Source organism: Gracilinanus agilis, chromosome 2 (assembly GCF_016433145.1).
Source record: "Gracilinanus agilis isolate LMUSP501 chromosome 2, AgileGrace, whole genome shotgun sequence".
In the NCBI taxonomy this organism is placed as follows: domain Eukaryota; kingdom Metazoa; phylum Chordata; class Mammalia; order Didelphimorphia; family Didelphidae; genus Gracilinanus; species Gracilinanus agilis.
Genome location: NC_058131.1, coordinates 690,428,566 through 690,451,977, shown reverse-complemented (window position 1 = coordinate 690,451,977; position 23,412 = coordinate 690,428,566). Strand labels below are relative to the sequence as shown.

At 41.4% G+C, this 23,412-nt stretch overlaps 1 protein-coding gene across 1 annotated transcript in view; it reads right to left on the bottom strand.

Moving 5' to 3' along the window:
* Positions 1 to 586: 586 nt before the first annotated feature.
* The window catches only part of FBXO22 (F-box protein 22), a 27,628-nt gene continuing 4,802 nt past the window's right edge, over positions 587 to 23,412 (bottom strand). Inside the window, exons 2-9 of the mRNA XM_044660291.1 lie at positions 23,152 to 23,374; positions 23,049 to 23,098; positions 21,614 to 21,754; positions 14,298 to 14,385; positions 13,593 to 13,688; positions 11,551 to 11,712; positions 6,744 to 6,909; positions 587 to 1,770 (exon numbers count right to left, since the gene is read on the bottom strand). Of these exons, the coding sequence (XP_044516226.1) occupies positions 1,356 to 1,770; positions 6,744 to 6,909; positions 11,551 to 11,712; positions 13,593 to 13,688; positions 14,298 to 14,385; positions 21,614 to 21,754; positions 23,049 to 23,098; positions 23,152 to 23,374 (1,341 nt within the window). The 3' untranslated portion in view covers positions 587 to 1,355. The remainder of the gene's footprint in view (positions 1,771 to 6,743; positions 6,910 to 11,550; positions 11,713 to 13,592; positions 13,689 to 14,297; positions 14,386 to 21,613; positions 21,755 to 23,048; positions 23,099 to 23,151; positions 23,375 to 23,412) is intronic.

Genomic DNA, 23,412 nt, shown 5'->3' with positions numbered 1-23,412 from the left:
CCTGGGCAGTCTTTGTTCTTCTGGAAATACAGCTGCATGGGTTTGATATGCCACTAAAAATGAAGTACTTTCTTAAACCTATTTTAGTCAAGAGGGCCAAGCTCTGGGTTTGGAAGACCCCTGGGGGGAAAACTAAGAATGGAGAATCAATAATAACCCTTTCTAGGCTGAGTTCTCTTATAAACTTCTGTCCACCTCTAGATAGACTAATCAGGATGCAGAACTGGAATGGACCTTGTCAAGCTAGAGTGAACCAATCATCTTACAGATGGGTTCACAACCACAAAGTCAACTGACTTGCTCCAGATCACATAGGTTAGTCAGAGTAGGTGGGCTTTGCAGCCAGGCTCTTTCCATGAACCCTGAGCTACTCCACTGTGCCATCTGTAACCACTGCTTTGCAGCTCAGTGTTTGCTGGGAAAGGCACAGGACCTGTATCGCCCCTTTTCTCCCTGACAGCTGATACCAACCATCTGGCTGCAAAGCAGTTATGTCCAAGGAACTAATTTCCAGGAACCAAAATGAGAACACAACTTCTCGGGTGCCTGCCGCTTAGCTACAAAAAGAAGGGGAACAAAAGAGTTACTCGTGTTTTCTTTATTGAGAAATGGAAAGGAATAGTTGTAACGTATAAAGCAACACTGTTGATTAATCTTGCAAATTGTTCATCAGGCTGAATAACTTCAATGCACCAACTACCACCACAAAATATTTTATTGTAACTTTATGCAATGAGTAAAAATAATGTAATAACTTTATTAAAGTGTCTGAAAAACAGGTGCATTTGAGAAAAGGTCTCCTTGAAGGAGACAACAGACCAATGTTGTATGTTTTTGAAGAAAACAAAAAACTTCATGATTATGGCCCCAAGATGATCATTTCTCTGACAATAACCACTTACACACTTCTGTAGCACTGCCAGGTTTACAGAGCGCTCTACACACATTCTGTTTTAGCCTCACAACAACCCTGTGAGCTAGGTAGTGCGAGTGTTCTCTCCATTTTGCAGATGAGGAAACTGAGTCTCAGAGAGGTAAGGGGTCCTGTCCAAGGTCCCACAGCTACCAGGAGGCAGAGGTGGGACTTGGGACTCCTGATCCAGTGCTCTCCTCCCTCACGGCGGGTAAGGAGGCCTCACTTGTCCCTCTGGGCACTGCCCGAAGGCTCCCCTAAGCTCCCCCCTCCCCCGGCTGAGTTACACACACATTCTCCTTCACTTAACACCATTAGACCTATTTCAACATTATCTCGAGAGCATTAAACAAAGGTATAAAACAGATACTTCTAAAGGGACTTCACCTGAAATATGTACACACGCGGGCGGGATTCGGCAGGACGCCCCCGAAGCAGAGGCTCACTTGGTTGGGCCGAGGTGGATGAGGATCATGACGGTGGTGTAGCTGTGGAGCAGAATATCCTCCACCTCGTTGCACTCCCTCAGGATGAAGTTCCCCGTGACGATGCGATCGCAGCCGATCTCCCCATTGCCGAAGAAGCCGAACAAGGGAACGGTGGGGAAGAACTTCCGGAAGGCATCCGCCTCCACGTTCCGGCGGGTCCGGTAGTACTGGAAGCCTCTGCCCACGCAGGCGAACATGAAGCCGAAAGTGTTGTACTCGGGGATGTTGGCGGCTTTGAGGCGCTGCATGGCGGCCTCGGCCGTCTTCTCATCGTTCACATCCTGGTTCAGCAGCACCGAAGCGCTCTGGATCTGAGGTCCACTGAAGGAGAGGCCGACCACGCCGCAGGCCTCGTTGGTGGGAGGGTTACTGAAAAGGAACAGAAGTGTCACCACTGGGTGGGCGGGAAACTGGCCTCCAGTGGGCAGCCATCACCCATGCCACACCTCAAACCCCCCCCCCCCCAACGTTCCCCATCATCATCCGAGCTGACCATGGAGGGAGCCTTCCTGAGCTGCCGCCTGGAGGCTGGTCTTCACAGGCGATGAGCCTCTCTGGTGTCAAGTGCGGCTGCTCCCAATTCTGAGACAGAAAACTCCGTGGACCCAGCCATTAAACCCTACCCCAGTCTACAGTCAACTTGTAGGGAAGAAAGGGAAGTTAAAGCATAAAAAACTATCACCAACATCCTTTTTCTGATATAGTCAAAAACACTGAAAAGCAAAAAAAAAAAAAAAAAAAAAAAGAGTGAGCACTGGAGATCCAATCGCTGCTCGTCAAATATTTTGTCAAAATACCAGTCAATGTGTCTATTCCCAGGCACCTCCACAAATGATCCTAGGAAATGAGAAGCGTTATTTTGTATCATTTCCTTAAGCCATTTAGTATAAAAAAGAAACAAGTTACTGCTAATTTTTCTTCCCAAAATCATTCTAGAAAGGTTCAGAAGAGAAAATACTTCAGACTATAGCATCAATCTTATAAATCAGGGGTGTCAAGCTCTCTCTGCAGGCCATATCTTGACTTAGAAAACCACAAGTTAACATTATCTATGCTATATTTCTATTTATTTTACATTTCCCAATTATATTAATCTGGTTTTGTTGCTATCTTCCCCACGGGGAGTTTGATACCTTTGTTCTAAATGGCATTTCTGCTAAAGAAATGTATAGTCTGGAATACTGGGACACCTGACAAAAGGGCTCTTCCTTTTACTGGCACAACACTGGAGTATGAACACATTACGACTGAGAAGTTACACTCCAAGTATGTGCACAGAGCAAAAATTTGGTCTCAGAGACCCAAGACTGGCAAAAATTATCTGAACTTTTGAAGTGGAAGCAATAATCACATTTGTTCAATGGGTGACAATAACAAAAAATGGATGGCATGGAGAAAAGCAGAGATAGCCATAGGGAGCATGGAGGAAGACCAGCAGGACATGAGCAGGGACAACAGGTACAATGAATAAAGATTTTGCTGTCCGCTCCAAGCTCCAATCTCTAAAATGCACAGAAATCTAAACCACGCCTGCCCTGTGGGCCTTTGATATTCTACCATATAGAATTCACTATCCTAGGCTTTTATCTTTCTTCTTTGGGAGGTACTGGCTGTAACCCTCCATTTAAAACTGGCTTCCCATCACAGTTCAAACCACAGAGGTCATTATGGACACCATTTTTGTACAAAGAGCAGAGAATATAACTGAGTCAGTTAATACAATCTTTTATAAAAGAAAAAAAATTTCAAGGCCCCTGTGCACAAAAAAAGTAGGGCATTTCTTTTTGTAGAAGCAAAGAACTGTAAACTAAAATGTGGCCATCAACTGGGGAATGAACAAACAAGTTCTGGCACATGAATATAAAAAGTATTTCAGCAGAAGAAATGATTAATTGTTCCCAGTTTCAGAGAAACCTGGGCAGATCTAGCAAACTGCCTGTAAAGTGATATGAATAAAAGCAGAACAATTTATACAATAACATTATAAAAGGAAAAAAGTCTAAGGAAATTCAGGACTGTTGTCAGCATAGAGCCCTGATTCGAAAGGACTGCTGAGGAAGCTCTTGTTGTTGACAGGTCATGAACCAAAGCAGTGGCCCTTGCCAGTGAGGGCTGGTGTGTCAGACCCAAGCTTTAGGACAATGACTTTGTTGGCTGAAGGGAGAGAGGAGACACTTGAGTGAGTAGGCCAGATTTTAGTATCAGTTTTAATACCAATTCTATGACAGAAGAGAGGTAAGGGCTAGGCAATAAGTGCTAAGTGACTTGCCCAGAATCGCATAGCCAGGAAGCATCTGAGGCCAAATTTGAATCTAGGACCTCCAGACTCCAGACCTTGCTCTCTCCACTGAGCCACCTAAGTGTCCTAATGGATCTTTTCTAAAAAGAGACAGATCAGAAAAAAATTCTAGATAAGCAAGACAGCTTTGAAAACTACAGACTAATCCTAATATACTTAAAGAAAAAAAGATTAACTTGATCTACAGGTTCATGTACAATCCTCTTGGTCTTCTGGTTATATGCAAATACCAATTACATTCAGAACAGGAATAAGAAATAAAGAAAACTATCTTTGGATGGGTTTGAATTGTCTTTTTTTGGGAGATCCTCAACTGCCTTGAGAGAGTATATACGTGCCATTTGGGGCGGGGGGGGGGGGGTGGGTTGGGGTTTGACCTCCGTGTAACAACTGCAATAGGTTCAGAGGGCACTTTGTGAACATCCACATGAAGGACAGTGTCCCAAGGACTGTTCCATACTTTCTGCCTGGTGCACTCCAACAAAACAGAGAGGCAGTGATTGGTTCCCAAGGGAGGGAAGCAAATGCTGACATCTTCTGAGACACATAAAAGCTTGGGATCTAAAATGTTCTTGGGGAGAAGTAGATGAAGATGAACCTCTGGAGGAAGCGGCTTTTCATAATATTCTCCTTTTCCCCATCCCATCCCTCTCCTGAACTCCCCCTTCCCAAGGAGAACCCCACTCACTGCTCCTGCCCGTGGCCTGCCCCAGCAGCCCTATTGGGATTGTTGAAGCCTCACTCTTGTGCACCCCTACTGTGGTCCAATGGGTCGCCAGTCTCTTCGCTTCCGCCCTACTTCAGGGCCTCATCATCTCCCACTAGACTGAAGCAGCTGCCCATCTGGCCCAGCCCTCCAGGGCCCCTCAGCTAGCAGTCCCTGTCCTAAAGCTGGGGTCTGACCCTTGCTTCTCCTCAGGCTGGAGAGCGAGCCACATCAGCACCGGGTTGGGCTGTACAAAGTCTTGCACCTCAGCATCTCCCCACATTCTAGCACCCTGACTCATCACTCCCCTCCACGCTCTATAGTTCGGCCACTCTGGCCTACTTACTTGCTCCTCTACAGACGTGCACTCCATTCCCCAAGTGTGGCTCATTCCAAGACTGGCCCCCCAGTGCTAGAATGTCCCCCACAATTTGCCTCTGGAATCCCCATGTTCGGCCTCTGTAGGTAAAGTGCTCCCTGATCCCACCAGGGGGATGGAGGGCTGGCACCACATGGGGGCTGTGGAATGGAAACAAAGGTGACGTCCAAGAGATGTGTGGTGAAGGGAGACAGGAGTGGCCTGACAATAGATCAGAAATATGGAGAAAGAGGGAGGAATCAAGTAGAAAGCAGGGCTGGAAGTGACCAGGAGGGCCATGGTGCCCTCGGGAGGATCTGCAGGGAAAGAGGATGAGAGTGGCTCTGGATTTGGGGAGTTTAGGAAGTCTGGAGATGTGCAGCTAGAGATGGGGGAGAAAGAGAACCCCGAGACCCAAGAGGAGCCTGCAGAGGCTAAGGGGAGGTGATGAGATAGCCAGGAGATGAAGTGGGGGAGGGGGGGGAATGGCTGTGGTGGGAAAGAAGCAAGTGAAGGAGACCAAGAAGGAGCAGCTAGATGGGGTACCATCAGAGTCTCCATGGCTGCTGAGAGAGCAACAAGAATAGGGCCTGAGAAAGGGGTGTCAGGGACACAATGACAGAGATGGAGCCAGAAGGCAGACTACAGAGTTAGGAAGTGAACAAGAACAGAGGGAGGCCCCTGACTCTCCCCATGAGTTTTGACCTTTCTTCCTCAGTACTGGGCCCGACACACAGGAAGCACTTAATCATGCTTGCTGACCCAGACTCTCCATCTTTTGTCTCTGGCCTTGTTGCTACCTCTCAGAGTACATCCCGAGAAGACCACCTTCTGCTCCCCAACAGAGGGTTGGGGTGGGAGGAGCCTCTCCTAGTGACCCTCACTACATATGTGCAGCCACTTGGTCCTCCCACCATCTCTATTTTTTCTGTCCATGTGGCCATTAGGACCTAAGCTCCCTGGCGAGCAGGGATGGCCTCGTTGCTCAGCCCCAAGCCTGGGAACAAGTCAGCACCTAATGCTTACTGACTGCCTGAAGAGACACACGGGACAACAGGGAGTGTGGAGGGGGCACACTGCTGGGGCCCAGGGGACAGAACAGGTGGCTGGGCACACAGAGCAGTGAGTCTCAGCGAGAACTTGGGCAGGGATTCATCAATGCTTCTGGAGCAAGACAAGCCACATCCTAGACTCCAGCTAGTCACAACTGCCAAGTGGGAGCCAGTGAGCACGCTGAGCCTGCTTTAAAGGGGGATATTTGAGGTCCTAGATAACTTGGGAAAGGGCCAATTTGTTGTTTCTTTAGTCAGCAGCCTCCATTTGCTTCTTTTAACTAATCAAACCTGCTGGAATCATGGAACTATAAAAGCTGGGGAAGCCAATAAAGATGGGAGGCACAAGCCTAGGCCCCAGGTTCGTCATTTGTGAGTTAAGATGGTAGAACTAGATGGCCCCTGAAGGCTCTACCTGCTCCAGATCTATGATCCTAGGTACCCCCTTCCCCCCCACCACCATGTGAGGAAGCCCCAAGCTTAGGAGCTGGGAGTGAGACCAGGTCTTTGTGTGTAAACCAAGTTTTCTTAGGCAGGTGGGGAGCAGGGGCTATAAGCTTGGCCTTGGGAGTCAGGAAGACCTCCATTCAAATTCCATCTCAGACCTTCTAGCTGTGTGTGGGACTCGAGGCAAGTTACTTCATCTTTCTTAGAACTCAGCTTCAACATCAATAAAATAGGGAAAATAATAGCACCTACATCTTGGAGGGTGTTGTGAGAATACAAAACCTTAAACCACTACAGAAAATGCCCACTATGGTTCTTCTCTCAGGAAACCACCTTCCTCCTCTGTTATAAAGCCAGATAAATATGCAGCAAGCTTGGGGTAGGGGGGATGTTGCCACTACCTAAAACTCCAAGAGGGCCAATACTCCAATACTCCTCTTGCCCCCTACCTATCCAGGACAGAGCAGAATGAGCACAAACCTCTCCGATGTCAAGGAGGTCAAGCGGTCTACCTGGCCACCAGCCAGCATGACGCTCTTTTCATTGAGAATGTTGACAACCTTCTGAAGAAATCCAGCAGCTCCAATCTTCCAAGAATTGTAGCCAAATATAAGGACCACCCGAAGCTCCGGATTGTTTTTAAGACCTGTAATGAATAAAAAGAAAAGCAATTGTTAGTCACCCTTAGAAAACTCTTAGAGATTATTTAGTACCTTCTCCTCTTTTACAGATGAAGAAACTGAAGCCCAACAAGCAGAAGTTATTTTCCAAAAGTCATGATAGAAGTTTGTGGCAGACACAAGGACCCACATATCATGATCTTCTCTCATTCAGTGCTCTTTTCAGATAAAATAATACCTTCCCCAATACAAAAATGCCTTTTGGATACTTACATGGGGGACTTGAACTGAATTTGCCTTTGAGATTCAAAACAAAAAGACACAGTAAATATTGGAGACCATTTTTTTAACCTAAGACCATGTAAATTAAATACATGAAAACTCCTTAGAACAGCAACACAAATATACTCACAGTAGATTTAGGAGTTATAAGGTATCTGAAAACCTCAAGAATATATAGGAAAAGTTGACCAATTACGTTTCAGACTTTCAAATCTGGATTTATGTAGAGCCAAGTTTATTTAATAACCTCAGTATTCACCTTTAAAAAAAACCTTTAAATATTTAACATTTAAAAAATTTATTATGTAATATATAAAGTATACCTGTTTACATACATGCAAACATATAGCTACCAGCTTCCTGGTGTGGATTTTTTTTATTTTAATTTTTAAATATTTTCCCATGTTTCTATGATTTATTTTCTTTCCCTCCCCTCTTGGGATTTGCTTTTAAAAAATAAAATAGTGATACACTAAGACCATATACAGATTTGGGGCAGCCAAATGATAGGGACTGTGATTCACAGGTATAGAGACCCTGGTAGAGAGAAGCCTTTCCCTGCCAGAGCGGGTTGGCAGTAATCCTACAGCAATTGTCCAGAGCTCTACAACAAGGCCTGGGAAGCACCCTTAGCAACACCCCCTTGGGGAATGTGAGCCTAGCTATTCACCTGTCATCTACTATTTTCTTCTCTGGCTTTGGTCATTATTTCTGTAATAATCAAAATCTGGCCTTAGACACTTTCTAGCTAAGTGACCCAGGGCAAGTCACTTAGCCTCTGCTGGTCAGTTTGCTTATCAGTAAAATGGGGATAGATAACAGCAACTACTTCTCTTGGCTAGCTATTACTGCTGTTCAGGAGAAAACCATTTCCAATCTCCATGTCCCATTCTCATGCTCATCTTCCTGGAACCAAGGCCACTCAAGTCCCACCCTAAACTTAAATCACCCCTTCCATTGTGTCCTCTGGAATCCCCTTTCTATAATGAGAGTTCTCTTTGTTCTAGATCTATTTCTCTTACAATACTATCTAATCTCTCTCTTATTGAAATATGGCATCCTCCATAAGGAATAAGAGGTGAGATTCAAGGAGACCCTGATTCTGCAAGGGGGAGTCTGAATACTCCTGCTCCTTAAACCTTATCTCTTTTACCTCTCCTCTGAAGTAGATTCAAAATGTTCTACCCAATCCAAATCATGGTAGCTCTTGTGTACTGGCACCCAGGTTTGTTATTTTTTTGTGGGGGGTGGAGGGGCAGAGCAGCCTACCTTTCTCAGAGACTTAAGCACCTGGATAACCATCTTTCTTTCCTCTACAATTCCTGCCCTTATTCTAGGGGAGAGTTTTCAATATTCACAGTGATGCTTCTTAATCTCTTAATTCCTCAGTGTTCTTCAATCTCATCCCCTACTCGTTTATGCTATTTCAGGAATATGCAGTGACAGTCACACACTGATGTCATCAATACCCACAAGAGTTCCATTCCTTAATTAAAAATTGTGACTACATGACCATAACTTTCTTTCATTAGCTCTCCTAAATCCAGTCTTTCCTTTCAGTAAGTCCTCCAAACCCTCTACCTCTTAGAAGTATCACAGATTAGATTAGCCCTACTTTGACTTCCCTTTCCAATCTTAACCCCTGTGTTAGCTATTTCAACTCTAATGTTTTCAAGTCTTACTCACCCATCACAGTCCACCACTAGTCAGAGCTCATTTCTGAATTACTCCCATCATCTAATTGCTCTGCTGCTGAATGACACCATGTGGAATGTGTGTGCTATATCATTCTTCCACTGGGCCTTCACTGCATTAAGGCAGTCTTCTAATTCCTCACTAATTCGTTCCCTGCCTCATCTCCTACAGAAGCTTTTTCAAATCTCACTATATAAAGTCCTGAGCAAGTTCCCCTTCTTGAACCTCCAGTTTCTTCCTCTGTATACTCAGGGGTTGAATTAGAGAATTTTTTCCAGCTCTGACACCCTATGATGAGTCCATTCACAACCACAGTGAGAGAGTGAAAGCCAAATACTAATCCCCTACCAGACCATAAATTATACAAGGATGAAGCTATTGCCTCAAATACACTTTTATCTTCTTACCCCCCCTGCCCATTGCTGAGTAGAGCTCTCAGCAAACTTAAAAATAATTGCAGAATTCAACGAATAAAAAAAGTAGTTCTTCAAAAAGTAAAAGAACCATCTAATTCCACATCACTTTCATGTTGGGAAGATATTAATACAGGATTTGGGGGGTGGGGGGGGATGGAACAACAAGACTTAGATCTGTGATTCACCTATGAGAAGAACTCCAAATGGAGAAATTCCTTCTACTTAAGAAGTGTTACAATTTTGTCAGTAACAAAAGGTCTTAAAGAGGGTTGGCCCATGGTCCTGAGAAACAGGACTTGAATCATGTAAGCTACCTCTCCAAAATGGTATCTATTAAAAAAGAATTTAGTACTATTACTAAGAAGTCAGCTGGGTGGCTCAGTGGATTGAGAGCCAGGCCTAGAGACTGGAGGTCCTAGGTTCAAGTCCGGCCTCGGACATTTCCAGCTGTGTGACCTTGGGCAAGTCACTTGACCCCTACTGCCCACCCTTACCACTCCTGGGCCAAGGACGGTCCCTAGCCCAGATGAAAAAAGGAGGAGGGTTGGGCGTGGGGCTAGCAACCCCACCCTGTAAAAACTACATCTGCTAAAAAAACTGCAACCTTAAGTAGGGGCAGCTGGGCTAGCTCAGTGGATTGAGAGCCAGGCCTAGAGACGAAAGGTCCTAGGTTCAAATCCGGGCTCAGACACTTCCCAGCTGGGTGACCCTGAGCGACAGTGTGACCCACTACCTACTGGTTGTGGCCCTATGCTCCTAGAATGGAGTCCCAGGATAAAAAAAAAAACAAAAAAAACCTAAGAAGTCACTGTTCCTCATTTGATCCTAAGTTATAGGGAAAATATTACATTCTATAATTATGTTAGATGAAATTCACTTATAATCTAAAACAGTGTTGGGCAAACTTTTTAAAGAGGGAGCCAAAGGAAATGCTCATCTGAAAGTCTGTTTCTAAGGCAATTCTTTCGAAGTTTCATTGTACTGTATCCTACTCATTGTATTTGTCAGATTAGGAATAATGTCCCAAGGTGGGATAGAACATTTCAGGGGGCCGCATTGGCCCACAGGCTGTAGTTTGCCCATCACTGGTCTAAAATCTTATTTATCCAATAAAAAAACAAATTCACAATAACGATCTGTTAGGTAAGCTGTTCCACTTTTAAGGACCCTAAGGTGGACATCCCTATGGTTCCTTCTGGCTTTGAAATGATTCTAGTTGATTTCCTGAACCTGAATTTCCACTTCCATAAATAAAACAGAAACTTAGGAAGTTGTCTCTTCCCAACACACTGTAGAGCAAAAAGTGAATGCTCTAACCAAGAGACTATCTTAGACAGACTATATAACATCACTGTAATGGAAGAATATAAAGAAGAATTAGTCATAGATTTCACAGTAAAAATAATCCTAAAAGCAAGAAATATCAAGGACCTGGACTGTCTTTGAGCATCACTGGTATTTAAAGGTAGGGAGGGCTATGTTCCCTGAGACTATAAACCTGCTCTGGTCTTGCTGCTTTTTGGTGGTCAATGTTTAGTTTAGCTTTTATGGCCACAACCAATAAAGGAGTACAGTAGGACCTTGTTTTGAGTGACCAATACTTCCAAGACCCACAAGTTGAAAATTGGGCATAACAGTGAACCCTTTTATTTTATAACTATTTCTTATACAAACATTCTTGAGCACTTTATGACTTTTCTGAGGCTTATCAGAGCTCCTGGCATAGATCCTCTTGGACTTTGGGGACATTATGAATAACTAAACAACATTAATGAAATAAAGAGAAGCACTGCTCTGACAAGGACATAACTTGTTACAAGCAAGAACTCCACACTGATACAGGAGCTAATGCTTAGTGCACAAAAATGGAATGATTCACACTAACGTTTCTCAGAACGAGAGTCACTGAGCAAATTGCTGTGAGACCTTACGCCTCTTGGGAAAATGGTGCAGATTTGGTTCATAATTTCTGATTATTTTCTTCAATTGTCAATCATAGTATGTCAAAATTTGCATGTGTTAAGTTCTCATAAAATGAGGCCTGACTGTATATTCCTTTTCTTTCCAGTCTACAAAAAGATTTACTACCAAAAACACTATTCATTTTGCTCTGTACCATTCTTAAAATTATCAGAAGGCTGCCTAACCCCTGGATAATACAGGCATCACTATAGGTTGATGGATGGGAATCCTCAGTTGTCTAATGACTTGACTGGGTACACATAGATTTTATCAAATGTTAAAGCATTGATATAAACACTAACAGCAACTTACCTGCTTCAATCAATTTGCTTTCATGGATACATTTTCTCAGATCCTTCAGAAAATGAAAAGTCTCAATTTTGACACCATCAATTTTGGGGAACAATATTGCAAAGCCAGCTTCTCCATCTTCTATTTCTTGAGGTCGATTGCTACCTGATCCCATTGGAGTTACTGGAAAATGAATCACAATGACAAGAGTATCCTCTCACACTTGGTTTTACTCTAACCTTCAATTCCAAATCCCACCTTCTCTTGGAGGTTTCCCATCCAGCTGCTTTAGATTGTTATATTATGTATTACATGAAAACAGCCAAGTTATTTATCTAAAGGTCTTTTTCTGACTCAAACTCAGTCGATAATCAATTATTAGAATTTATTTTTATTCTTCCAAAAACTCTACTTGGTCACTTCCTTTTTAAACATTTAAAATGAAACCAAGATATAATTAAAGTAGCTTACTTGAGTGATTAATAACCTCAAACTCACAAATTAATCCCCATCCTCCTCTAAAAAGGGGAAAAGCAGCAGTATAGAAGTTAATAGTTACATTAGTGATAACCTCTATATTTACAAAACATCTGAACACCTGGATTTAAACATCCTCATTAAACTAGACTATTTAAATGGTCTTCTCTGAAAATATCTAACTAGTTGAGGTCAATTTCTACCTAGGACCTCAAATTTTGTTATCTATTTAGAGTAATGTGCAATAGTAGTCCAAAAAGCAGACAAATCCCGCCTATTTAATGTAAACAGAAAACCACAAAAAAATTCTATGTCAAAAGTGAACTGAGTAATAAGTTTTTCCTTATGTTGAGGCAAAATCTGCCTCTCTGTAATGTCTACCCATTGCTCAAAGCTTCTATAGTCAGGGCCCAGTGGGGGTTACTTTCAACTACAATTACGTAATCATCCAGAGAGTCAATGTCCCATATGAAAGAGATTATAAGAAGCTGCAGAAAACCCATGAGAGGTTGCCTAGAAGCAAGAGCAAAAGGCTAAATTGATTTCTTTTTGACAAAAAGGGATAAGGAAAAGAAAAAAGGGGTCCTGGGATTAAGAATTGAAGAGGATACTTCTTTGTGATGTGTCTAACTAGGAGAAAGCAAAGCAAAGCAAGCCCACAGCCACCTCCCCCACCCATTCCTGTCACATCTCTACTAATGACAAATCAGCATGATCATTGTATTCATTTTTTTGCTGCCATGCATGGTGCCCTGCTGATTCATTTAAAGCTCAAAAGTAAAACCATAAATCCACCTAAAGGGGGAGAGGGCCTTTAAACTCTCTTATCTTTGCATCACTCTACCTTTATATCTATTCCTATTAAATTCCATGCATTAGAGCCTTTTAGAGAGTTTGTCATCATCCAACATAAGCTTTCTCTCTATGTTTTGGGTCATCTCCAAATTCAAAAACTGGTATTTGTCATTGATTAAATATTACTAGTCAGTGTTTTAAATCACAAGGAACATTTACCAGTCCCTCTGGCCAATCTTTAAATATTAGCCATAACTTTGGAAACACCATTTAGATCAAGTAGAGGAATAGCATGACAAATGTGACTCATTTTTAGACCAAAATTGTTTTGTTTAAAAAACCTACATATCTTTCCAGGTCATCAGTAATATATAGGCAAGGCAGTTCCAACAGAAATGATGACTTACCAAAAAGAGAAAAAGGAAGATGCAAAGTGAAATAAGTAGAACCAGAAAAATAAATCTATTAAGTACAAGTCTCCCCTCCACAAACAGCTCCTGTTATGTAACAAGTAGCCAAATTAAGCCCCCAAAGAAAGTTTAAAATGTGCCTTTTGTTGTTGTTTTTTAAAAGGTAGAGGATCTACATATTAGGAAGCTTGGCTAAGGAGTTACTTTTGTTGACCTGCTTTTCTCCTCTTTTCCTGTGATTGTCTGTTGGGGTAGTGCTCCCCAAGGAAGAGGGAGGGGAGAGATGTACTGAGAAACAAAGGAATTGTTAAGATATCAATTATGTTTTTTTCTTTTGATTAAAAACTCAGAAGTTTGTCCCATCTCAGTGGGCTCTCTCACCTATGACTCCTGGGGTTATAACCCCAAGGACATGGCAGCGTTTTGGAAACAACCTCTCAATGGCACGAGCAATTTCCTGGGGGTTTCTCTTTCGTGCTGTAACAAAATGATAAAGAAATTGAGATATGAAGGAGTCTTTGAAGTCTTCATTTAATGCAGGATGGTTTTAAAAAGAGCTTATATTTTAAATATTCTATAACAGTAAGTACTTTCATCTCACTGGGAACTAACATTTCAGATTTAAAGATCTAAAATTAAATTTCTGAGATACCTCCCCCTCCCCCAACATACTGCTGACAAATAAGGAAGCATTCTCCCTCTATTTGGCTTAGGTTCTAGAAGAACCCCTTTTCTGGCTATGTAATCAATTACATTCACTTTGGACAATTACGCCATTCTTTAAGTACGACTCTCTGGTTCGCTATGTGTATCACTCAACCCAAGAGAAACATCCCAGGATGAGAGCACACAATGTTTTATTTGTAACTTCCACCAGGAAAAGAGAATCGATAACTCAACCACAAACAGTTCTAGTTTCATCTATGCCAGGTTCCATGAGGAACAGCCTTTGAGGGCTGAGCCGGCTGGGTTATCTGCAACAAAGTATCTTGCACACTGTCCATCCCTTTCCCCACTCATGCATTCCTTGACCTGCCCACAGCTCAGGCTGGGGGAGCGTGGGAGAAGGCATGCTCCCATAGTCACCTTTCTTGTGCCCGTGGCCATCTTCCTCTCCAACAAAAGTGTCTTCATCAGCCATGTAGAGGACGGTCTGTGGCAGCGCATGAACCTTCTGCAAGATAACAAGGGGCAGCTCTGGCTAGCACCCAGCAGCCGACCTCTGAGGCCCACCCTTTGGTGACTGCATTCCTCCTGCTCCCCTCTGGCCCTCTGTCCCCCAAGCATGGCTCCTGCTCTAGCTTAGTCTTATCAAATCCATCAAGAACATAAGAGAACCTGAATATGACCATGAATATGTATGAGGTGTCAACATGCTGGAGGCCCCTGCCAAGCACTGGGGATAGAAATACAAGTCAGAGTCCCTGACTCAAAAAGGTTATATGGTACTGTGGATTAAAAATAAGTTTATCAAAGAAAGTACAAACTACATCCTTCCAGTTTGTTATTTTAGGAAATTTTTACATTAGTAAGGACCAAAACTCATGTTGAATGAGCACATCTTTACTATTGAATTTAAAAACTAGCAGCAACTCATTTAAAGTATTTTGTTAGTTCCTAGGAATAATTTTATATTACAGTAAATATGGGAATTAATATTTTTTAGTTTCCTAATTTGAATAGATGACTGCAAAAATCTGTAATGGGTTTTTAACTTGGTTCTTTAATTATTTTGATAACTTTATTTCAATATAATTGGTTTCCTATGCAATCCTATGCATTTTATTGCATGAATTTAAAAACATTATTCTGATAACCTTGGAAAACTTATGCAGAAATTTATTAAAATAAAGATAAAACAAAAAAACATTATCCTAAGGAGTTCCTGACACAAAAAAAGTTAAAAATTCCTACTCTGGAGAATCTATCCACATACTGCCCTTATTTTTTGGTCCAAAACTTTTAACTTTTAAGACAGGTTATTTTCTTTCTATTTTTATATATTTATATAAAAGATGTTTTTGCACTCATAAACACACAGAGACAAAGAGAATGAATGTTCCAGTGAGCAGCTTCACATTTCATGACACCAAAACAGTGCATTTCCCATCATGTTCTTTACCATGTTTACATCTACTATTCCTTATATGTATTGCTCAAAGCATAGCTCTAAAGAACTAGAAACCAACTTTTGTTACTACAAAAAACGCTATTTTATAAAACTGTAACAGGTCTTAAAATATTTCTAGTAACTTAATTGCTGTAACACAAGGTAGCAGTTAATAAATGCTGACTTTAAACTCCTCCAAGTCTATGCAGTTAATATTTGCAACTGTTCCCCTCCATCTACTATTTTACAAAGCTGCTTTAGGACTTTATTTTTAAAAATATTTCTATTTTTGGAAATAACTTGTTTTGTAGCATGCATCTTAGCAATCCAAAAATTTAGAAATATAAATGGCATTCATTTTAAATTCTTGACTCATTTTTTCAATAACTCACTCATTCCCACAAGTAATAGTAACCAATCCTTTGGCAGGACCCTGAAATACTTTTTTTTTTTTTAGTAGCCAGATGATGCAGTGTCTTTCCACCATTTATTTCTCTTTGCCATTGTGGTTCAGTGCTTAAGTTTTAATTCAGGGCCAATACCAATGCAGAATTGAATGCATCAAATCAATACAGAATAGCATAAGCATTTTTAAAAAAAGATGCCCCACCCATTTAACAAAATTAAGGAAAGCCTAGCCTGGCAAAAACAAATTCTTCATAGGCCATGCCATGCCAGAAATGTATGTTTCTTTTAGGTTCATGACCTCCTTGTGAGGAGAAAGTAGAAGCTTCATCTTCACTGTCCCAGACACTGCATTAATCATCTTCTAATGCCTTTCCAAGTTGTCTTCCTCTAGTGTGGTTGCACTAGGATAGGTTGTTTTCCTTCTTCTGTTCAATTTGCATCAATTCATACAAATCTTCCCAGGTTCCTCTGAAACTATCCCCTTCTCCATTTCTTCAAGTGAAACAATATCCTATTAAGTCCCTTTAGTCACTCTTCCTCTATCCAGATTTGAAGGCTTATTTCTCCTTTGTTCTTCTAATTTATGTCACCTTTGGAGTCTAAGGTTCATTTTAGTACAGAGCATGAGCTGTTGACTTATTCCAAGTTTCTGTCATTGTCCAGTTTTCCCAGAAGTTTTTATCAAATATTTAGTCCTTTCTCCAGTTACTAATCTTTGGGTTTAGATTTATCAAACATACCACTGTTTACCTGCTTATATATGCTGTATGTCTAACCTTTTTCAAAAAGCACCACATCACCTTAATTATGGCTTTGTGGCACACTTTGAGAGTTGGTACTAATGGCCAGTCTTCATCCTTTTTTTCCCCTTTATTGATTCTTCATTTTTTCTTCTTCCTTCTGAATTTCATTTTTTCTGAAATGATTTCTTTTTGGTATGAAACAAGTTGGTATAACATTGAATAAGTAAAATAATTTAGGCATGGCCATTTTTTTGTATTGGTTTGACATACACAGTCACTAAACTCCCAATTATTTAGGTCTGCATTTCTGAAAAAATGCTAGTTGGATTCCTGTAGTCTCTGCATAAATCATGGCAGATGTTTCCAAATATTTCACAACTTCTGTAGTTACTTAGAAAGCAATTTCTCTTGTAAGCTCTCCCTGTAGAGTTCTATTAACTTATAAGAATGATTTATGTGGATGTATCTTATATACTCATATCTTGCATCTTTGTCTATTTTAATTAACTTTAGTTGACCCTAGGATTCTTCAAATATGTCCTATCATTTGAAAAACTTCTTTGCCCGTTATTCTTTCAATTTCTTTGTTTTATTGCCAATTAATATTTCTATGTTAAATTGTAATGTCAATAATGGGTGTCCTCATTTTATTTCTAAATACTTTTTCTTTCTAAATTCTATTTCTATTATTAGAAAGGCCTCCTCTTCCTTATGTTTGCCCTCAGATTTAGCTTTATTAAAGCATTTATTTCATGATTTATTTTTCTTATTAAGTTTAATTATGGTTTTTTCTCATATTGAATCAATAATTCATAATGTAAACCCATTCTGGTCATTTCATTATGTATAATCTTTCACACATGTTCTAATTTCTACTTCTGATTTTGTGTTGATCATTAGAGATTAGTCTGTAGTTTGCTTAAAATGTTTGCATCTCTTCATTGGTCTGTAGTTTCTGTTCTGTGTCCTCTCTCCAGTTTAGGTATTGAAACTATTTACATCATAGAAAGAGTACCTTTTTTTCTTACAATCATAAATAATTTGTGTAGTGTTGATTGTTCTTTGAAAGTTTGAACTCATGTGCAAATCCACGTAGTCCTGGAGTCTTTTTCTTTATTGTATTAATTTATGGCTCATTCAGATCATTTTTCTGATATTGGATTAAGTAACCTATTTCTATCTTGTTAATCTGGTATTTTGTTGAATAAACATTCATCTATTTTCTTTAAGTTATCAGTTGTATTAGCATATAATTGAGCAAAATAGTTTTGAGTTTCTTCATTTCTTCTGAATGCTTTCTGTTCCATTTTTGATACAAGTAACAGTTTCCCCCCCTTTGAGTATTTTTAAACAGTTTCTAGTTTACCAGCTTAATGGTCTTTTTGGTTTCAATGTTACTTAATTTTCAGAATTTCTACTTTGTATTTAGCAGAGGATTTCTGATTTGCTTTTTTTGAGCTTCTAAAATTATATATTTTTTTATTTTTCCCCTTTTGTTGACAAGAACTTTTAGCTATAAATTTTCCCCTCAAAACTACTTTAGTTGGGGCAGCTGGATGGCTCAGTAGATTGAGAGTCAGGCCTAGAGATGGGGGGGGGGTCCTAGGTTCAAATCTGGTCTCAGACACTTCCTAGCTGTGTGACCCTGGGCAAGTCACTTAACCCCCATTGCCTAGCCCTGTAACAAATAAAATTAATATAGAAGGATATATATAAAAGATATTAGGGTTTAAAAAAACTACTTTAGTTATATCCTATAAATTTTAGTATGTTGTTTCAGTAATGTTAATTTCTTTGGTGAAATTTTATGTTTATATAATTTGCTTCAACAGTTATTTAGAATGTCTTTTTTAAAAGTCTTTAATGGCTTTACTTAATATTTTTTATTGCATTGTGATCAGCAAATATATTTTTCTATAATTTTTGGCAAGATCTTTATGCTCCCAATACATAGCCAAATTTTAAGGTGCTTTATACTGCTGAAGGGTAAGTAAATTTCATTCTAATCCCATTCACTAATTACCAGAGATTATCATCACTAACTTTTCTCAAATTCTATTAAGATCCATAACTTTTTTCCTTTGGTTACATTGTCTAAGTCCAGAATTAAGTATATTCTCCACCATTATTGTGTGTGTACCCTCACACACATTGGCATACATGTATAACACATACCTTTAACATACTGATAGCAGTTCATATAATGCAATATATTGGTTTCTTTTTATCCTGTAAATATTTACTGTAGCCTTACCTGAGATCATGAAGGCTATTTTAAATCCAGCTGAAACATGAGGTTTTACTCCAGCCCTTTTAATCCTATGTAAATCTTTGTGTTTCAAGTGGGTTTCCTATAAATGTATTGTTACATTCTACTTTCTAAACCAATGTGCTCTTGTTCTAGGGGTGGGTTTAGCTCATTCAGTTATGATTGTTAGTTGTAGATCTCCCTCAAACTTGTACTTTTGTACTTCCTTCCTCTGTTCCCACCTCCCTTTTTATAAGTAATGTAGAATTTGTCTGACACTTGTCATCTTACATGTGAAATAGTTCATTTCTTCTATGATGCCTTACCTCAGTCCTGATATCAAGTTTTTACTTTCTTCCCTTCCTTTAAATCCCTTCCAATTTCCTAGTTTATTTTGCTTGTGACTGCTCCCCTGTCCTCCTTCTGAAGACTTTGTACTATCTTTCCCATCTCCTTATTTTCCCTTTCCCCTCCAAGTTGAATGTATTTCTGTATCAGAATCCATTCTTGTGTAGGTATGTTGTGTTCAATATTCCTTTATCATGCTCAGATGAAAATGAGTTTCACAGGATGCCCACTTCCCCTACCCAAGGCTCCATAGCTGTACTCTTCAGCTTAGGCCTGTTACACAGATTACCTCCCTCCCCTAGTATCTCTCTTTCCCCCATATATTATATTGTCTGTCCCTCCCATTTTCTTCTTCTAAGACAGTAATGGGCAAACTCTGTAAAGAGGGAGCCAAAGGAAAGGAAATGCTCATCTGTCAGTCTGTTTCTAAGGCAACTTTCGAAGTTTCATTGTATCCATCAGATTAGGAATAATGTCGCGCAGCCTGAAAGAACATTTCAGGGGGCCACATCTGGCCCGCAGGCCATAGTTTGTCCATCACTGTTCTAAGACATTTAGGACAGAACCACCAGTGGACCCTCTATATAACCCTTAAAAATAGTAGGATTCCGAAAAGACATTTATTTCTCTACAACTGTAAATAATTCATCCCCAAATATTCCTTTTCAGCCTTTATTTCTCTCAGACCCTGCTTTCCTACTCTAAAATATTTATATACTCCATTCTGTCCTTTTGATCAGGAATACCTGGAAATGTTTTATTTCATTAAAGGTTTATTCACCTCCTCATTACTCTATAGCAGTGATGGGCAAACTTTTTAAAAAGGGGGCCTAAGGAAAGGAGATGCTCATCTGTTAGTCTGTTTCTAAGGCACCTCTTACAAAGTTTCATTGTATTGTATCCTACTCATGTATTTGTCAGATTAGGAATAATGTTGCACTGCTGGAGAGAACATTTCAGGGGGCCGCAGTTTGCCCATCACTGCCCTATAGCATTATATAATTTTGCTAGAAAGAGTATTCTTTTCTCTCTTGACTTTTATAATATCATATTCCAAGTTCTCCTCTCTTTATCAGTTTTGTGACAATTTTCCTGTGGTTCCTTGGCCCTTGAATTCCTTTTTGACTGCTTGCCGTTTGTCTTTGATGGAAGCTCTGAATTTTGGCCATGATATCCATGATATTCTTGGGAGTTTTCATTTTGGGATTTCTTTCCAGAGGTGACTGTGTTGTTTCTATTTTCATTTTGTCATCTGGTCCTGAGAGTTTAGGGCTGGTTTGGGGGTGGGGGGTGTTATTGTTGTTTTTAATATATCCAAGACTTTTTTCCCCCATGATCTTCAGATATTATAATTTTCTTTCACCTGTTTCCTACATCAGTTGTTTTTGACATATTTCTTATATTTTCTATTAAAAAAATTTTTTTTTTGTTTGGGTCTTCCTAATTCTTGTCTTATTCAGTCCTTGTTTTCTGTGTGGCCCATTTTAATTTTCAGGACATCCAGTTCTTGATTAAGGGTTTCCATCATCTGTTCTATGTCAATTTTCCTTACCATTCTTTCCTTCCTCACTTTCATGCTATAGCTCATTTTATTTCTTCCTCCTGGTACTCCTGCAGTCCCTATAACTAATATGTTCTTTCTCCAAGGTTTTACTTTATAATTGTTGGGGTGGACGCTATGTTCCCTGGGATTTACTTGTGTTTCTCAAGCCTCATGGTATTTGTAGTTTTTACCTTGATTTACTCACCTCATCTGGTTCGGTTTTTGAAGAATGATGGGTAAGGGGGTGCTATACTTGGGTTGAGCTCCACAAATAAATGGCATGTTCAGGGTTGTCTCATCCCAAGACCAGAGCCCAACCTAGGCTCCTCCTATAAAGGACTATAGAGATACTCTAATACTGGATTGATAAGTCCCTCTTCCAACAGGGCTCTAGGACCTCTCACATCCATAGATTCTGACTGAGGTTCTTCCTCCTTGTTACATAGGCTTAGGGGACAGCCCAGAATAGATTATGTCTAGGGTCTTTTTCACAGCTGGGCTACAGAGTGCTTTGAGGCTACTGCTATAGCCTCTGACTTCAGAAAAATCTAGGAGACTCCAGAGGCAGCCTGTATTCCATCCTTGACCTACCCCAGCTTGACTTATCTCTCTGTCGCCTCATAATTCCCTGGATCCCTCAGTCTCTAAGTCACTGGAAGGTTTGTGACAGATCTGTGCTCCTCTGCATCTTAATATGCCCCCATCTTCCCATGGTTTAGAACTTTAAAAAGTCAAATCTCTTCTCTTTTTTTTTGCCCAATTCTCACAGAAACTATTACCAAGTCATCACTGTGTCATTTTAAATGTGCCATAAATTGGAAATGTAGCACTAAGAACTAATAGTGATCATGTCGCGAATAAACACATCAAGAAGAAACGAGACAAAGTTTAAACAAAACCACCCCAAAGAAAATGTCACCATCTCAGGAGAATTAACACCATCTGTCAAAGCCTGGCACCATACGAAATGCAGTGCTTCATGAATGGCTGCCCATCACTTGCCTCAAGCTCCTTGGCTAACACTTGGACCAGCGAGTGCATCTCTGGGGGCCCGGGCTCCATTGTGGAGATCCAGGCCACGCTCTGCTGGGTCCTCAAGGTTCGGCGTACACATTCCTTCCATAATCGGGACACACTGAAAAAAGAAAATCATGACAGGTTCCAAACTGATCCCAATACATTTTCAACTGCCTGCTTAAAACTTTCCTCTATCTGGGTAATCATACTTCTAACTCAAAAGTGTCCAAAAGTAAATTCACCCAAAGATTTTTGAATCTGTAAAATGGGAATAGTAACAGTAATTGCTTCCCAGCTGGATGCTAGCACAAATAACTGTAAAGCACTTAACAAGTGTTTGGCATACAATAAGCATTATGTAAATGTCACTCATTATTTATCTTTCCCTAAAACCTGTTCCTCCAAACTTCTGTATTTTTATTGATGAGAACCACCACCACTCTCCTAATTTCCAGGTCTTGAAACCTTAGCATCCTCAGCATCGACTCTCCACTTTTTCCTATATTTAAATGCCAAACCATCTGATCCTATCATCACAGGATTTGATCCTGCCTCTCTACTAGCACTGACAGCACCTTCTTCCCTTGTCCTTAGCATTAATTTAATGCAACTTCCTTAGCCTTTCTTTTCTTTTAAACCCTTACCTTCGGTCTTAAAATGAACACTGTGTATTGGTTCTAAAACAGAACAACAGTAAAGGCTAAGCAAAGGGGGCTAAGGGATTGTCCAGGGTACCCAGCTAGGAAGTGTCTGGGGTCACATTTGAACCCAGAACCTCCCGACTCCTGGCTGCCCCTGCAATAGATTCTCTTAACTATTTTCGTTGTCCCTGGGATCTCTCTCCTTCAAAAATAAACTCTACATGCACTTCTGATCTTCTGAATACACAGCATAGCTCTCATTCTCAAGAATCTCCAACAGGCCTTCACTCTCTACCAAAGAAAGTATAAATGACTGACCCTGGTCTTCAAGGTTCTTCAGCTTTATCTATCACTCATCATTTTGTAATGTCTGTTCCTGCAAGTACTATCTGTTCCCTGTCCATAACCAGTTCTCTCTTAGCCTGACTCTAGTTTCTGCTCCCTCCCTCATGACTACCCCGCCTCCCTCCTCTTCTTTGTCCGAATCCCCCACCCCCCACTGGTACCTGTGACCTCGGGACCACCAGCTCCTTTTGAGGCCAGGTTGGGTTTATGGACAGAGGGCAGTGCCAGTTTAGAAGTTCCCTACAGTCCCCCTTAACCCCACCCACCCAACGACGCCAGCCCATCTGACAGCCAGGGGCAGGACCAGAAGCCCAGGGCTGCCCCCTCAGGGCACACCCCTCCCCCTCCCCCTTCCCTGAGGGGTCCTGCTGCTTGTCCCCCGTCACGGGTCTGGGATGTGTTTGGCCTCAATCTCTACCTTAGCGAAGCGCTACCAAGGCTCGGCTGCCGTTACTAGGATGGCGGAGATGGGCGGGGCGGGCTCCTAGGACCCCCGGGGGGCAGAGAGGGGAAGGGACGTCAAAGCAAGCCGCGAACCTCGGCGCCCCAAGGCCGCGGAGCGAGGGCGCCACGCGGGGCCACGGGTCACGTGGGAGGGCCGCTCCCCTCCCTGACCCCCCCGCGCCTCCCGCCTCTTCTCGATCCCGTTGGGGCCTGGGCCCAGGGCCGAGAGCGATGGGGGAGGGGCGGCGGTTGAGCCCTGTGCGCACGCGCGGCAGCGGCCCGAGCGGGGGGCGGGGCAGGTGCGGCCTAGCGGGGGCTGCGCGCCCCCCGGGGGAGGCGGAGGCGACGGCAGGG